The 16,122-nt window shown below is 39.0% G+C and overlaps 1 protein-coding gene across 1 annotated transcript; it reads left to right on the top strand.

Annotated features, from left to right (window-relative positions):
* Positions 1-3,052: 3,052 nt before the first annotated feature.
* On the top strand, positions 3,053-15,490 carry ube2d2 (ubiquitin-conjugating enzyme E2D 2 (UBC4/5 homolog, yeast)). Its single transcript, XM_035161302.2, has 7 exons — positions 3,053-3,332; positions 5,002-5,065; positions 11,009-11,040; positions 11,789-11,866; positions 12,012-12,117; positions 12,517-12,610; positions 14,150-15,490. The coding sequence occupies exons 1-7, from the start codon at positions 3,309-3,311 to the stop codon at positions 14,193-14,195; spliced, it is 444 nt and encodes a 147-aa protein (XP_035017193.1). The 5' UTR covers positions 3,053-3,308; the 3' UTR covers positions 14,196-15,490.
* The last annotated feature ends 632 nt before the right edge of the window (positions 15,491-16,122 follow it).

The following is a 16,122-nucleotide window of genomic DNA, read 5'->3' as shown; positions in this document are numbered from 1 at the left end:
GCCATTATGCACATTGATACACCAGCATGGAGAAGAGCCACCAACAGTGACATTACTTAGACATTTCCTCCAGGTCTCAGTCATTAGAAACAGAAGGTTGTAGTTACATGGATTATGACTCGGATCGAAAACAGTTGCTACAAATTAAGAAATGTATTAACTTAATTGGATTCTTATATTTAGAGTTAGGAAGAAGCAGGAAGATGTAACTTGCTGTTTGCTCGCTGCAAACTGATAACTTGTTCCAGTATGTCATGGCAGCTAAAGACTTTTGAATGGCACACATGCTGTGGAAATATTCTATTTAAAGTACAAAAACAGCTTCATTTAATATCTTATATCTCTACTATAGGTAATAATACCACCATCGATGATATTTAATCTCAAAATACTGTATATCAACTAGTGTAGGGAAATGCCAACATTGAGTGCTGAAGTAAAAGTGACTCTTGATTGAGGATTCTAATGAAGCTGGACAAGACCACACTTTATTTAATCAGTAACCAATCATCACTCTCCTGCTGTTAATGTAAAATGACCACGGCATTTTTGTCTCATCTGACATTGTTGCTGAAAACATATGATAAATATTGGAAATGACACAAACATCATTATAGTCTCAAATCTTTGGTTGAAGACGTAGAAAGCCTGTTGATATCTTAGTGGTTTATAACAAGGCTGCTGCATATTAACAGTGACAGGGCCACAAGTCTAAAAAAGACCATTGCAATGAGAGTTGCTGTAAAATTAGTTCTTAATTAAAAACTTTGTAAAGTACAATAATACACTAGAATTTTGTAGAAATTATAGATGGCAGTTATGCTGATATGAAGCCTCTTGCTTAAAGTGTTTTAATCATTCGCTATGTAGGAACTGGACCATCCTTGTATATCTTTTTTATAAAGTTATGTGTGTCCTAAATACATTCATGATGAAATTGTAACAGTAAATCAATAATAAATGCTCTAGCCTGTTACTTGTTTAGCTGCAGGGGTTAATATGAACATAAAAGTATTTGGAGAATTAATTAATATATATATATATATGAGGTTTATTTGACATAGGTGCAATAGAAATGATCTCTCATGTTTCTCATATGGAATAAACGTTCAGATTTGTAAATGTTGGGATAAAGTGTTTTAGGAGTATGCGTAAAGACGGCATATGGAGCAACGTGTTTGCTTCTCAATAACTGTAATTTCAAAAAAGATAGAAAGGAAAAAAAGAGATTTCCTAAATTTTCAGTTGCAGCTGCTGGAGATGTGCTGAAGTTATAGTTCCACTGTTAATCATACTATAAAAAAAACCCGAAACTGAGAAAACAGAATTTATTTTTACCCCATGATCATATCATCCAATCAGAATGATCTTATATTAACATATACAAATTTGAAATTAAGATGCACTGTGTTGTCAGCTATTAGTTACTATAGGTCTGACATAAACATGGCATCTTGCGATCGCAGTGGTTGCAGTCGTATCACTCCGCGCTGGACTCCATCTATATGGCAGCCTCCCTCATTGTGTTATTATATCCATAGATACAGTGAAAAGCCCAAACCCTCTCAGTGTTAGTGAGCCATTTTAACACAGGAGGTTACTTCATGCAAAATAAGCGCAGGGGAGACATTTTGGCTCCGTCCGGGCCATGTGAACACAGGCGCACCGCCGCGTGCACGGAGCCACAATGATGCCAGTTGCAGCAGCAGCACTACGTTGGCAGCGCGCACTTGTGAGCCCCGTGCGTGCGCATGGCGGAGGGGGCTCTGTCGGCTGCGCAGTGACAGATGCGGTCCAACAATGAGACTTCCGGTTTCAGCGGCAGGCTTTCACAAAAAAGTTTGTTCTTTCATTTAATTTTGTATGGAGTGCAGTAAAGAAATATTGTATTCAGTCACCAGACACACTTAATCAATTGCAAATACTTAATTGGTCTCAGTGTAATAATACAAAATTAAATGTTATTAAGACAAAAAAAAATCATCACACACATTTTCTCATGCAAGTGCCAAACATCCAATGGGCAACTTGTATGGTGTTTAAATTTGTTTTATATCATTGCAGACTTATTATATTCATGATTTGTATTTTTTTTCTTACACAATCAGCAATTTGAACATTTCTCATCGGTTTCACAAAGTAATGTGTTGTTTTTTGTTTTTTTTACTGTTTCTCACATTGTGTAGATTAAACAATTGATTGAGAAAATAAGAGAGCACAACCAATACTTTCCAACTTCTCTGATGCTGCAGATTTAACATATTTGGGATTTAGACTTTTGATCGGACAGAACTAGCAATTTGAAGATTTCTCATTAAGTTCACAAAATATTTTGATGGGTATTTACCACTGTTTTTCACCTTACATAGATTTAGAAAAATTAATCTACAGAACAATAAAGAATAACAACCAATGATAAGAGCAATGATTACTTGTAGTCATGCCTCTTTATTGTTCAAGACTGCACATTTTGTAAGCCTGAGAGGCATTTAAGATAAGATAAGATAATCCTTTATTAGTCCCACACTGGGGAAATTTGCAGTTTTACAGCAGCAAGAATCAAAAAGATATCAGCAAGTAATAAGTGACATGCAATACGTAAGTGTAAGGTATATAAAAGAATATGTAGAGATGCTTGGAAAATCTGAATGTCATTAAACTAATTTATACATTGTAAAGACAGGAAGAAATATATGCAGTGTGATAATATGTTCAGTAAATGGATTGCACATGAACCGTGGATATTGCACAGACAGATGAATATAGCACAGAGAATATTGCAATGTTGCGACCTAAGGTGTTAAAGTGCAGTCCATAATGGTGGTGAATGTAGTTTTTACTAGGAGCAGAGCTGGTTGTACAGTCTTACTGCTGCAGGAAGTAACGGCCTGCGACACCTCTCCTTCAGACACTTAGGGTGAATCATTTCAAAGTAGCCTATGAGGCAATCCTCTGTGGTTGTTAATGCACATGAAGCCCTGACATTGTTTTATGCTATTCATATTGCAGGGTGCTTTTACTGTGAAGAGGTGGGTTCGGTCCAGAAGTGCTGTGCTAGTTTCCGCTGGCATAACACAGGCCGCAGTGATTTGGTAGCCGCTGCAGTCGGAGGAAGGACCGCGGTTCTCCCCCCTCTATCTTTCTGGTTCGCTTCGAAATTCTCTCGGTGGTCCCCTCTCGCAGCGATCAGCTAACCCAGCGCACCGCAGCCTGTTCTATGATAGCCGAGTTGTAGTATTACCGACGGACAGTGATCTCCATCGCCATTTTAATCGCACGTTTTCCCTGACAGAACCGCTAGCACAACAATGGCTCTGAAAAGAATTCACAAGGTAAGGAAGTGAACGGCGTGGCCCGGGATTTCGCAGTTTCGTCGGGGGGTTTAGCTCCACCGGTGTCCGCCTGACGCCTTTCTGACGGGCGTAATGTGTTGTGAACGATGTAAAACGAAGGTCCAAATCAGCCGGGCTAGGTTTGAGCCGCCAGCTAACGGTCTGTGAATAGCCAGTGACGACAGTGAGAGCAGCAATGCGCCGCTTTCCTGTGTTCACCAGCGCCGCTACAAATGGGCCAAGTCCACCACTCGCTCACAAACAGCAGCCGGGGAAACGACTCTTGGTTCCGTCACGTTGGTTCAATGTTCGACATTTAATCCAACAGTTTAATGTTTTATGTCCCTACGACCGCTGCCAGTTAGTGATATTAGCGGCGTGTGTTAGCTGTGCCTGGCCAACATTATCTTTCCCGGTGGCTGCTGGGCTAGCTCGGGTTAGCTAACCCGAGATGTTCCCCTTATCGAGCCAGCTCCAGTAACGTTATATCTTTACAGTCAGGCGACGGTAGTTTCCATTTGTACACGTTTCCTGTTTACGACTCTTTCCTGTGATGTAATTCACACCCTCAGTAGTCCGTGTACCTAACATTATTTATTTTAGTAGCTTTAGCTCGCCGGACTCGCTCCTTGATTTGACAGATAAGTTACCCAACTAGCATGCACGCTAACGTTAGCTTGATTTAAGAGGACACTTTTACTTTGACTTAACAATTCGCCATCTCCTTCTCCTCTGTCTGTTAACCTGTTCGATGGTTTTCTATCATACTGTGGATCGAAGTGGGATTGTAACAGCCCGGGGTTACGGCTGGATGTAACCTAAGCTAGCGTGTTTTTTCCATTATATCGCATCCGCTTGAATCAAAGCGTGTGAATTTCTAGTAGTCCGATTAGGATAGGTGTGTTATTGTATGTATCGGACATTATTAAGGTTTGCAGTCGATTAGCGAGCAAAAACGAAGGGATCGATGGTGATGATGTTAGCATTGTGGTGCTGTGGCGAAAACGGGCCCCACGCGTTGCTCGCCTTTTCATGTCATGTTGCTGACAGCAGGCGAGCAGCTGCTCCTTATTACAACTTACCGTTTGTTGGTGGGATCGGGTTAGTTTATGCCCAGTGTCGTCCCTCCAGTAAGGTTAGCACATGTCACAGCGAGGCAGATCATCCACCATAGCTTGACATCCTGTGCTTTTGTCGATCCTGAGCAGCAGCTAGCATTTACAGCTAACGCATACGGCTAACGAGGGTCTACCTGGCTACACACAACTAGCTTACATTCAGTTGAACCGAGTGTTATTTGGTTTAAAGTAATACTTCTGCTGTCATACCATTACACCTGTGAGGATCTACCTGGAGAAATGCTATTACGTAATAACAATCATTTCTGAAATCAGTAGTTTGGTTGTGCCAGAGGGGAAATTGAGGGCTGTTACTATGGTACCTGCCATAATGAGGCATGTTAAGTGGTATTTATTAGTAGGAATTAGTAACTGATTATAAAAAATCTTCTTGCAGGGATTTGTTTTTTGTTATATGCAGTGTTTGTGGTCATGTCGAGCGAACATAATAGTGTTTTTTCTTTTATTTAGATTATTTTTAATGGAAATATTTAAATTACTGTACCATACTGCAGGCCCCGATCAACTGACTTGTCATTTGTTTGTCACAGGAGTTGAACGACTTGGCACGGGATCCACCAGCCCAGTGTTCTGCAGGACCAGTAGGAGATGACAGTAAGTGAACATTAACACCTTCATTGTCCTGGTAGCTGTGTGGAACCGGGGCTCAAAATTAACGCTCTTTCACTGAGGGATTCTTAAACAAGTTAACCCCCAGAAAGAAATGGTCATCTTTAAAATGCTCACAAGTGACAAAGACCATGTTTTTTCTAATTTATGTCAGACTTTATAGATCCCTTCTGCTGTAAGTTAGGTATGAATTGTCTCCAGCTTTTCTCACAGGTTTAATTTCATGGTTATTTTAAGACTGGTTGCAGAAAATTGTCCACAAATTCTTATCACAACTTGTAACTCAAATACATACAATGTTTTCAAGCTGAGGACTATTTTGTGAAAGGGAAATACAAACATCAGTGAAGGTGCTGACTTTTGATGTTTTGTACAGTGTATTAGATTAGAAGTCCTGTTTTTTCTGTCAAGCAGATCCAAGAAATACCTGGACTTGTTCATAGGAAATACTGCTGGTAAATAATAGTCATTATAAAACAATAATATTCCCAACTTTATTACTACTTCCCAATTTCACTTCCGCTTTAAGTTCATAAGGCAAAGGGGGAATTTTTCAGTTGGAAAGTATTTTATTCCTTTGTAATGTAGTAAATCACCACTGGGAGTACACACTATTAGATAAATTACACACATACTGTAAATATTTCCCTGGAAACCAATTTCATTTGCAATTTGTCAGTAAAAACAAGATAATGATGGGAAGCCAGTTTTTCTGACTGAATAGAAAACTGGTTACATCAGTGCCACCCAAACAGGGACCCTATTAAAAAATGAAAGATTACGTTCAATAATTGTCAATTTATTTTGTCAGACAATCCTCTGAAAGAAACCATCAGTTTAATAAACACAGAATTAATCTCTCTCCACAATAGGGTTTATAATAGAAGTTCGTAGCTCCTGTGTACACTATTCTGCGGAATTACAGTGGCCAAATCGATCCTAAATATAAAACCATGTAAAATCATTGCAAATTTCTTTAATTACAATCTTTAGTATTTCAGCAGACAAGCTGCTAGCTTTGTGCAGGCTGTGAAGTGTGTTGTCTGCCTTTTGACTATGTCTGAAGCTACCAGCAGTCTAAAGCAGATCACTCTAACATCCCAGCCACTTGTACCTCTGCTTTGAGTATTTCTGTTCTTCACTCACTTCTAAGCAGCTTTTAAAGCTCTTTGTTTATCACCTAAACAAAACACAGCGGAGAGTAAATTCAGACACTGAAGAAAACTTTGGTTTCAACGTTGGACATTTTCTTGTCAGACCAGACCTCTGTAGTAAGGGTTAGAGAAATTATGGTGATACATTTAGCAGAGGGCCTAATTGGTTTGTTAGGCTACCAGTAGTGTGCAGGCTAATCCTGGGTTTGAGCTTCATCACCATGAAATGCAAAAGTTAACGTTACTAACGTTAGTTTAAAGGTTGCGTTTGCATGTTAGCCACATTAGTAAGTTAGCTCCTTTTGAGAGCTCTGCTCTTCTAGAGATTCGAGGTCTCGCAAATTTTTTTCCGTATTCCACACGTGGTTCACAAATTAATAGACAGAAGTTAATCTTTCAGCACAGTTTCAATGTTTATCTGTCCAATATGTCACGACTATTCATGTTTGCAAGACCTACTGTTTCAAAATGAAAGCACTTCAGTGTTTCTGTTGACTGAATCCATTCATTTGTTTTTAAAAGGTTTTTATCGTGAAATATTTGCAGGAGTGGAAGATGCGCGGCTTCATGCTGTATAGTACTGGTATTTATTTGAGTACATAGGACTACTTTTAAACAAGGAAATACTGTAGTTATACCAGAACTCAGAAAGGTTGTAGTTATATAAAAAAATTTACGTCAAGAACCTCAGGTGATAGGCAGTAGTCTCTCCCTCCCCCTCTTTCGCTATGTCTCCCTCAAACACACACTTAGTCACAAATTTTTGACCATTCCAAAGACAATGTAAAAACATAGCTCTTGCAGTAGCAGCTTCGCTGCTGAACCACAGCTGGTATGACCAACTGACAACTGCAACACACAGCCGTGGCACAGCTGGTCTACAGCAGGTGTGCCACGGGCTTCATTCATAAAGTAACGATACTAATAAAATTAGCTATTGTAATGTTTTTAAAGGCTGTGTATCACGATGCCTTTCTAGTACTGGTATACCGTGCAACACTAATAAGCATAGTATAGTAGTTTCGGTTATGTTGTGGTAGACACAGTGTCACAAGCACCTCTACAGCCTAATACAGTTTAGAACAATAACCCTGTGATAAATACCAATCATATATACATGTCTTATGATTGTTTTTGTTGAGACTGTCAGAAAAGGTCTTGGTTCCAGTTAAATTCCAGTGTTGTTGATTGCATCATATTCAAAATGAATCAATATTTTATATCCTCCCAAATGCACTTCTCCTCCCATCTGTCAGCTCAGTCATCTCTCTTAAAGGCTTTAGGCCAAAGAATAAATGAGTTCCACTATTTGTGAATTTGAATAATGAAGAGATTTTCATGTAACTTATATAACTTTGTCTTTACATCATTTTATTTGAACACTGTTTGTACTGAAGTCCAGGTCTTTTCTGTCTGAAGAAAGGCAACTTGCAGCTAGTAACATAACACAAGCAAAGGATAAAATAGATGTGTTAACAGTCGCCTAATGTCGTCAGGTCATAGTTTTTAAACATACAATACGTAACTTCGGCTGCTAGGGGTCTCCTAATTAAAGCAATAACAAAAGACCTAGTTTGATGACATCATGAATTACTATGGGATCATGGGAGTTGTTTTCTTATGCTCCCCTGTTTAAACTTGTATTGTAGCTTCGGCGACACAACGCGCAGCAAACGTCAATGAATAATCGGGAACCATTACGAGTGACCAGTACAAACAGTGGAGGGAAAAAACTGGCGGCTGGTCAATTGGCTAACTGGCAAGAAGTGCGTTTCTTCTTTCTCATGCGTTGTTTGCATTAGAATTTGTAGCAACCCGTCTCTATAGCAGAGCCAGGTAAATGATGACATGACGCAATAAAATCCTGTTGCCTTCAATAAAATTGGCGATTTCTCTGGGTTTGAACGATGTATAATATCTTAAATTGTAATGTGTTGTCCGGAGCTAATCATAGCAATCTAGTAATTTAAAAAATATTTAATAGTAAATAATTTACTTTTCATGGCAACATAGCAGTATGAAACTTTCATTCTGATGATACATGGTCTTGTTTAGTGTTAAACATAATGTGATCACATTATTGTCTGTGGTGACACTGCTGAGATTGTTTGACTGCGTCATACATGAGGAATTAGTCAGGTGAATGACAGTTTGCTAATGCAGTAGCAGGGCTTTTCTCCATTTAAAAACGTGCTGCTGTGGACTACTAATTATTACTACTGGTTATTGTTTTCATTAGAATTCAGATAAAACAAACATCTTTCCTTTAGTGTGTAACTGAGTGGTTACACTTTTCTGCAAAATGTGTAGTTTTTCAGAACGGTGACTATTGTTAAAACGAATTGTAGCCCACTGACCCTTGTTGCTAACACTAGCATGTTCCACTAACCAACCAACTGCAGACAATATGAAGCTCACAAATTCAGTTGGCATGATCATTATTCTAATGCATGGCACATGCATTATATAATATACAAATATCAAAAAATACACAAGTCAGTCACACACATATTGGTTTAATCATAAGTTTATGCTGATAATCTACCAAGGTTGACATAAGCCTCATTGTACAGAGGAACAATGATGCTGCAGCTTGTAATGAGGGAGGGGTGTGGTGATGCTCATCATGAGTAACACCTGGTTTTCACAGGGGACCAAAACCACATCATTATCTCACATTTGAGATTTGTGACATCCACACAGGAGCATAGGTAGTTAGCATGTAAATGGATCTTCTTATGTTGAAGTAAACAGAAAATTCACTTGGTATTTGTGTACAAATTGGCATATTGAGTCATTTTTACAAACATATATTTTGTTTATCTCTTCAGCAAAATACATTTTTTATAATCTGTTACTATACCATTCATATTTAAGGTGTATTGCTGATATATTTCAGTTTTTCCTCCTAATATTTTTTTCATCCTATGCAAGAAACTACAAATAATCTTGGCCAAATTTGGCAGTGGATCAGTGGTGATTAAGAAGTACTGGGTAACTGAGACTAGTGTATTCTTAATAGACAACATTTATAAGTAGTGGTAATAATTTATAACAGTATTTCTATTATTTATTTTCACTATCAATGTTTTATTATTCCAGGGAAAACTTTAGTGGTCACATTAGAACAATAAATGTGCATGTATTTAAATGGGCTTCAAATATGCTTCCATTACATGGAGGGATGTAGCTCTCCTTTTTGAATTTCAATATTGACAGCTTGTGTTAACCTTAAGTGTTTTAGAATTCAGGTTTATAAAATGTATCTTTCCAGCAATTAGATCATTCCAGTGTACAGATAACGATGAGAGGAGTTAGTAGTGTCAGCTGTTATCAGAAGTGTGATGGTTTAGAACCATTAGTCTTGATTTATCTATCTATGATTATTATTTTGGGGGGGGGGTTTATCGATTATAAATCAAAAGCTACATTTGAACCTTTCCTGTAGTTTATTTGAAAAGCAACTTCATCTTCTACAATGATGTTTTTATATGTATTACAGACATCTGCAACTTAATTATGATGATTATTCCAGATTCAGATATTTACAATTTAATTCTCACTATTCATAATTCAAGTTCAGGATATTTACAACACCAATCTCTGAAGTTAAAACTTAATTTAATCTTAAATTGAGGCAAATTAATGATATCTTGTATGGAATTTAAGATAATAATATAATATAATAATTCCACTGAATTATCGATATCCATGATGAGAAATCACACACACATCAATAACAAATGTAGTTTGAATCTATTACAAATGTTGAAAAGATTTGAATAGTTAAAACAGTATTCATGATTATTTGGACAAGTCAAAATGATGCAATATATATTTCTTATACAAAAATTCTTACTAGTCGCAGTAAAAGTCAAAATGACGTTCTGTGTAGCTGTAAGTATCTGTCACTCAAACAGTGTCTGTAGACTGGGACATTATCACTGCGGTATGAACCTTAAAGCTGTTTACGATCCTCAGTAAACTGAGAGAGGAGGAGGAAGAAGAAGCAGATCTACTACAAGTTTTCTCTTCAGGTTCATACCACAATGATCTTGTGCTGCTGTTCCATGTGGAGTCACCTTTACACAGTTTGCAGCTAACGGTCTCTCCGCCATTTTTGAAATGTTGACTCCAGAGAGGAGACGGTGTCGTCGCGTGAGCTGAACAAAGCACAGGATTGGCTGGTTTACTGCCCCCACCTCAGGAGACGCTGCCACAGTGTGTGCCGTGCATTATAATAGACCCGACTAATCGACTACAAAATTGGTTGCCAACTATTTTTATAATAGATTAAATCAATTATTTTTTTGCAGCCCTAATCACATGTATTTGATCTAAAGTGACCTTTTGAGTCAGTATGGGAAAAATTAGTAGCAGCAACATCTCTCTTCACCGCATTTCCTGCCATCCAACAACGAGTTAACCACTCGTCTACAAGCTGCGAGAAAAGGTTTTTTTAACCCGTGATTACCATGATCGACTTTTTAACATTACAGATGTCATCAGACCTCATCAGGATGCTTAAATTTGGACATGTTCAAATGTTTATTACACCTATTGATTTGATTCATTAAACTTGTCTTTTTCTGATCATTAAAATGTGTTTATTGTGATTATACGATGTTCCCAGGAATATTTGGCATGAGATGCCGATAGGAGCTCGTTACTCAGCTGCACAAATAAACCTGCACACTTCATGTGAAATATGTATTTTTACACCTCACACACATTTATCCTCATACTGTTAACCAACTTGTTTCTGTTGTTGCAGTGTTTCACTGGCAAGCCACAATAATGGGACCTGTAAGTATTCACTTTCTCACAGCCTCATCACACTCTTTTTTTTTGGGGAATAAACACACAGAAGCCGTTTTTCAGACTCTGGGGAATATCCGGACTTCCTCTGGAGTTCACCTTTCACACATAAACAATGCATCAGGAGATTCTCCGCTCCGATGCTGACAACAGAGAAATCTCTGGAGGGTTCATGCGAGGGGTGGTGCAGTGGCAGGACGTAACATATGGATTCTGCTGCGTAGATCACGTGATTTGATTATAGCCCATCCACACCAGTGTCGGCTCCTATCACCATATGCTCTCTTTGTGGCTGTCTTCTACGTGTGTGGCTCACTTTTTTTCACATCTGTCATGTCTTAAAAACATCATCAACACACCCACTCGCTTGCAGTGAATCCTTCCGAGGATCTCCTGCTGTGTTCTCACATGAGGAGTTTTTACTACGGGGCTGGCTGTCGAAACTCTGGAGAAAGTCCCGAACCTCTGACGCAGACATTTGTGTTCTCACACACAGTCCAGAGATTTTTCTCTCTCTTAAAGACCTGACCTTGCTCTTCAAACAGTGCTTAACCAATGTAGGATGTTATGGGGCTTAAGTAGACTGAACTAACTGTTAACTGCTTACTTCATAAATTTTAGTCAGAGAAAAAGTCATGTAAACCGCAGCCCCTGTGTATAATGTTATGTTCAATTTTGTCTTAAACATAATTTGGTCCCGATTGAGATTGATTGGGTTTCTTTCTCCCTGCATTAGAATGACAGTCCTTACCAGAGCGGGGTTTTCTTCTTGACCATACACTTCCCCACAGACTACCCCTTCAAACCGCCAAAGGTAAGCATGAACAGGCTAAGCACAGTCTTGCGTTACACATTGAGAAGTGCTTCTTGTCAACTATAAACATGCCACAGCTTTATATCAGTTTCCTGCCCCTCTTTCTCACCCCCGCTCTGCCTGTGTTTTTTTTGTTTTTTTTCAGGTTGCGTTTACCACAAGAATCTATCACCCAAATATCAACAGCAACGGCAGCATCTGTCTTGACATCCTGCGATCACAGTGGTCTCCGGCTCTCACCATCTCCAAAGGTAGGCTGTTCCTGACTTGACGTCACACTCTGACATGAACCGCTGCATGTATGGTTCCAGATAAATGGCTGATGTTACTGCATTTTGTTAAAAGTGTGTGAAGAAAGAAGGTGAAGGGGAAGCATGTTGGGTTCCCTGCAACTTCCTACAATTAAAACATTTCTGCATTTCTCTCACAGCTGACCTTGTATGAACTATCTGTAAATGTTCATGTTCGTACCACACATTCTTTTTATTTATTTTTTCTGAAACACTAATTACATGTATAATAGTCATGACATACTCGACATAACTTACATTTTTGGCTCATTTGAAGAAAAATTTTAGAAATTCTGAAAATATGTTTCCTTTTATGAATGCTGATTGGATGAATCATAACCTTCGCCCATTCCATTCCAGTCCTCCTGTCCATCTGCTCTCTGCTGTGCGACCCAAACCCGGACGACCCCTTAGTACCCGAGATCGCCCGCATCTACAAGACGGACAGGGAAAAGTAAGTGCTTTGCTTCATGTTTTGTGCCTCAGAACGGTGTAGTGTGATTTGTTCCTATGCTTCGTGCTGTCTTGTCAGCATTAAACATGTATTTATTTTTATTTCAGCAGTCTAGAAAAACAATAATATTTTTAGTCTCTTTGGATCTGGAGCTGCATGAAAACGTGTTTATGTCCGAAACTAGGTGCTGATGAGGAAATAACTGCTGCTATGATGCAGACTGTGCAGAAATCACAAGGAATTTAACAAGCTTTGGCCATGTCTGCAGAACACAGTTATCACTGATATTTGATGATCACTTATGCTTTACAATTAAATATATAACAAATAGATTTGTGCAAGTACAACAAGAGATCCTGGATTTAAATGAACAGGAAGAAAAGCTTAATTTGTGTGAACTGGTTTCACAAAAGCCAATCTCTGTTCACTCTCAGCCTCTGAAATGTTGCTATATTCATCCCTCAAATTGAATAATTCTTCCATCTGACCTTCACAATTGTAGTTTCCCTCCCATGTCTGCTGCTCTGACTGTAACATGGTAAAATATACACATCAACTTAGATCAGTAGTGAACCACTACAAGGGCTATGAGTAAGTTTCTCTTACATTGGAGCAGTCGGCAGGTGTCTGTTCTGTCTACTTTAGTGACACTGTCCAGTCAGAGATTTTCTGTCATTTCCTTTCTTTACATGCACATAGAAAATGATAACGTAACGTTCCCTCTGAAAAACCTGGTTGATGTTGTATTTACATGCTTGATAATCTCGGGTTGGATTTGGCAACTAGAATGGTGTCTTTAGCAATATATTTTCTCTTTCTCTCTCTCTGTGCTTTCTGCCTCGGCCAGTGGAGCTGTTATATGCACTCCTGTTACTTTCACTAGCAAAAAATACATAACGTCACATCACAGCCCTAGTTGTAGATATTTAGTTGGTTTCTATCTATCTTCCTATCACTTATTGGCCAGCAGCAGTGATTTCTGTTAGCTGCTGCACAGGAAGATGAAATCGACCGACCTGTTGCTGTGAAATGGCAGAGCTGTGTTCTCTTGTAGAGAAGCAGCCAGCTGGTTGCTCTGCTGCTGTCAGGTCAGCCGCAAAACCTATGATGTACACATGGTGACAAATAGAGGTGACAGTGCACCCGTTAACTCTGCCCGTCCGAGGCTGGAATGTTGTGCCTCTATTCTGCCTCAACAGGTACAAACATGGAGTATGGGTCATTGTTGTTCAGCCTTTAAAGCGGTGGAGCTAGTCATAGAGCAGAATTGACCTATGTAAAGAGTCAGCATGGAGGGACATGATGTATTTCACACCATGTCAATACAGCAGCTTGTTTGGGTCAGTGTAAACAGGCAAAAGCAACAAAATGAGGGACGTTTTAACAGCAGTGTTACAGGATCGCTGTATAAAACAGGCTTGTGTTTCAACTTCCCCACAGATTTTTTTGTTTATTATGTCATTAAATCCTAATGTGTCCAAATGTGTCAACTAACAGTTCTCTCCCTGTGTCTTTCTCTTTCTCTCTGCTTGTCCACAGATACAACAAAATAGCTCGGGAATGGACACAAAAGTATGCAATGTAGTGTTGGAGTAGAATCATGGCCAACCACCTCTACGACATAAGGTTAGGGGAGCTACAGACGTAAAGAGAAAACAAACAAAAAACCATACAAACAAAATGAGAAGTTTAAAACAAGATCTTGTTGGTTTCCATTGGAGTGCTTTCTTTGAGCCACGCCTCCCCTTCACCAGAGTACCTGTAAAACTCCCTCTGCCCCGACTCCCCGCCCCTCCCTCTCTCTCTTTCCCTCTCTATCGTTCCCTCTCTCTCTGTTTGACTCTCCCCCTTCCCCTCACCCTCCCGCCTCTCAGCTCACCTTTCTATCCTCCAGTGTACATATTGTCAACTTGCATTGGTAACACCTGTCTCTCTCTGCTCCTTTTTTTTTTTTAATTTTTTTTTTTTTACCTCCTCCCTCCCCTGTGACCTCTGCCTCCCATCTCCTGACTTCCGTTTATATTTGATCATGATGCAGGTTGGGCTCTTGTGCCAGCAGCCGACAACCTCCCCCCACCTAACTTCCCCTTTTACATGCACACCTGCATCCTCACCCATCTCCCCCCAGATGAAATCACTAAATGCATTCCTTTGAGCATCTGTAAAAACTTTGAGGGGACCTTATCCTTTATTTCCCGTTTTGTTTTGTTTTGTTTTTAGGGGAAGGGGTACAATAATATGGAGGGATTTTTACACTCTGCATCCTTTCTTGTTTTGTTGTCCTTGTAATTACCATCTGTCGAGGTGACAATTCAAGAAAGCTGTTTTCGCATGTGAGTTGAAGGGCACTCTGTATTTTATACAATAAAAATCCTTAAACCATGGCAGGCTATGTAAAACGGCCTCTTCTGGTCTTCTGTTGGATTCTATGAAAGGACTTGAATTTATCCCTACCCCACACCTTCTGCCCCTCCCCCCAGCCTCAAACCACCTTACCCAAATTGACCCCTTTGTACACATACACACACAACTATAACCCCATGTCACCCCCCACCACGTTTTCTTTATTCACAAATAAGGAGGTTCTGGACCAGGTATTTAAGCAATTTATTTTTCTTAGTTTAACCTGTGTTTTTATTCCCCACCCCCATAACTCTTTAGGTTGCATTTTTTTTGTTTTGTTTATTTTTATTTTATTTTATTTTTTTGCTATTCTTAAATTAGAAGCTAACATCTTAAATGGCTATGGGACTGGCTTGTGCTCTGGGTGCGAGGAGAACCCACTCTTCTTGCACAAAACCTCTGTATATTGAATTACCTGAGAGGCTCGTTGAGCTTTGTGTGTTGATTAAACTGTGTAATAAAAACCCATGACTCCTGTGTTGACTCATTCTAAGGCCCTTTTTAAAAGACATGTGAAGGTAAAGGGGGGGACATGTGAAGCCAGGTCACATTCATGACCCACTTCTACAGACATTTAGCAGAATGAGCAGCGGAAAGACGTCATCACCACATTAGATCACTGTTATTTATAGATTGAATCACCTCTAATAAAACTATTGGAATATGTGATTAGTAAGTTAAACAAATTAAAATTTTATGGAATTTAAGATGTTAATATTTAAGGATTGAGATGTACCCCACATGTTTGCAGTCAGCTGCGATTGCTTTTCATTTTAGTGTGAAAATAAACGGATAGAGTAAAAAAAAAAAAAAATTTGACATAACTGCAATATTACATTACTGCTATAAGCCTTTAACTTCTGTCATTGTACCTGTTCAGTGACTGATTTTGCTGGTAGAATTTGTATCGCCCTCTAGTGGTGCTTTAATGTGAAATGCATTAAATGTGCACACATGCAGATTCTGTGTCCATGCATCAGCATTTTTCTGTTAAAAGAATTGTATTAAATTTCTGTATCATCGTTATGGTTCATTATCTCATGGATCTAGTACATAATCCTTCTTTCGAAGGGTATGGGACTCATCAAAGCTCACAGACATTAAGATTC

Source organism: Hippoglossus stenolepis, chromosome 7 (assembly GCF_022539355.2).
Source record: "Hippoglossus stenolepis isolate QCI-W04-F060 chromosome 7, HSTE1.2, whole genome shotgun sequence".
NCBI classification, from domain to species: domain Eukaryota; kingdom Metazoa; phylum Chordata; class Actinopteri; order Pleuronectiformes; family Pleuronectidae; genus Hippoglossus; species Hippoglossus stenolepis.
Note: the sequence above shows the minus strand (reverse complement) of the source record. Positions and strands in the feature narration are given on the sequence as shown.

Excerpts from the sequence above, each read along its gene's own strand:
- ube2d2 (XM_035161302.2), top strand. The coding sequence starts at position 3,309 with ATGGCTCTGAAAAGAATTCACAAG. Across the intron at positions 5,066-11,008 it reads AGGACCAGTAGGAGATGACA|TGTTTCACTGGCAAGCCACA; the intron begins GTAAGTGAACAT and ends CTGTTGTTGCAG. Across the intron at positions 11,041-11,788 it reads AAGCCACAATAATGGGACCT|AATGACAGTCCTTACCAGAG; the intron begins GTAAGTATTCAC and ends TCCCTGCATTAG.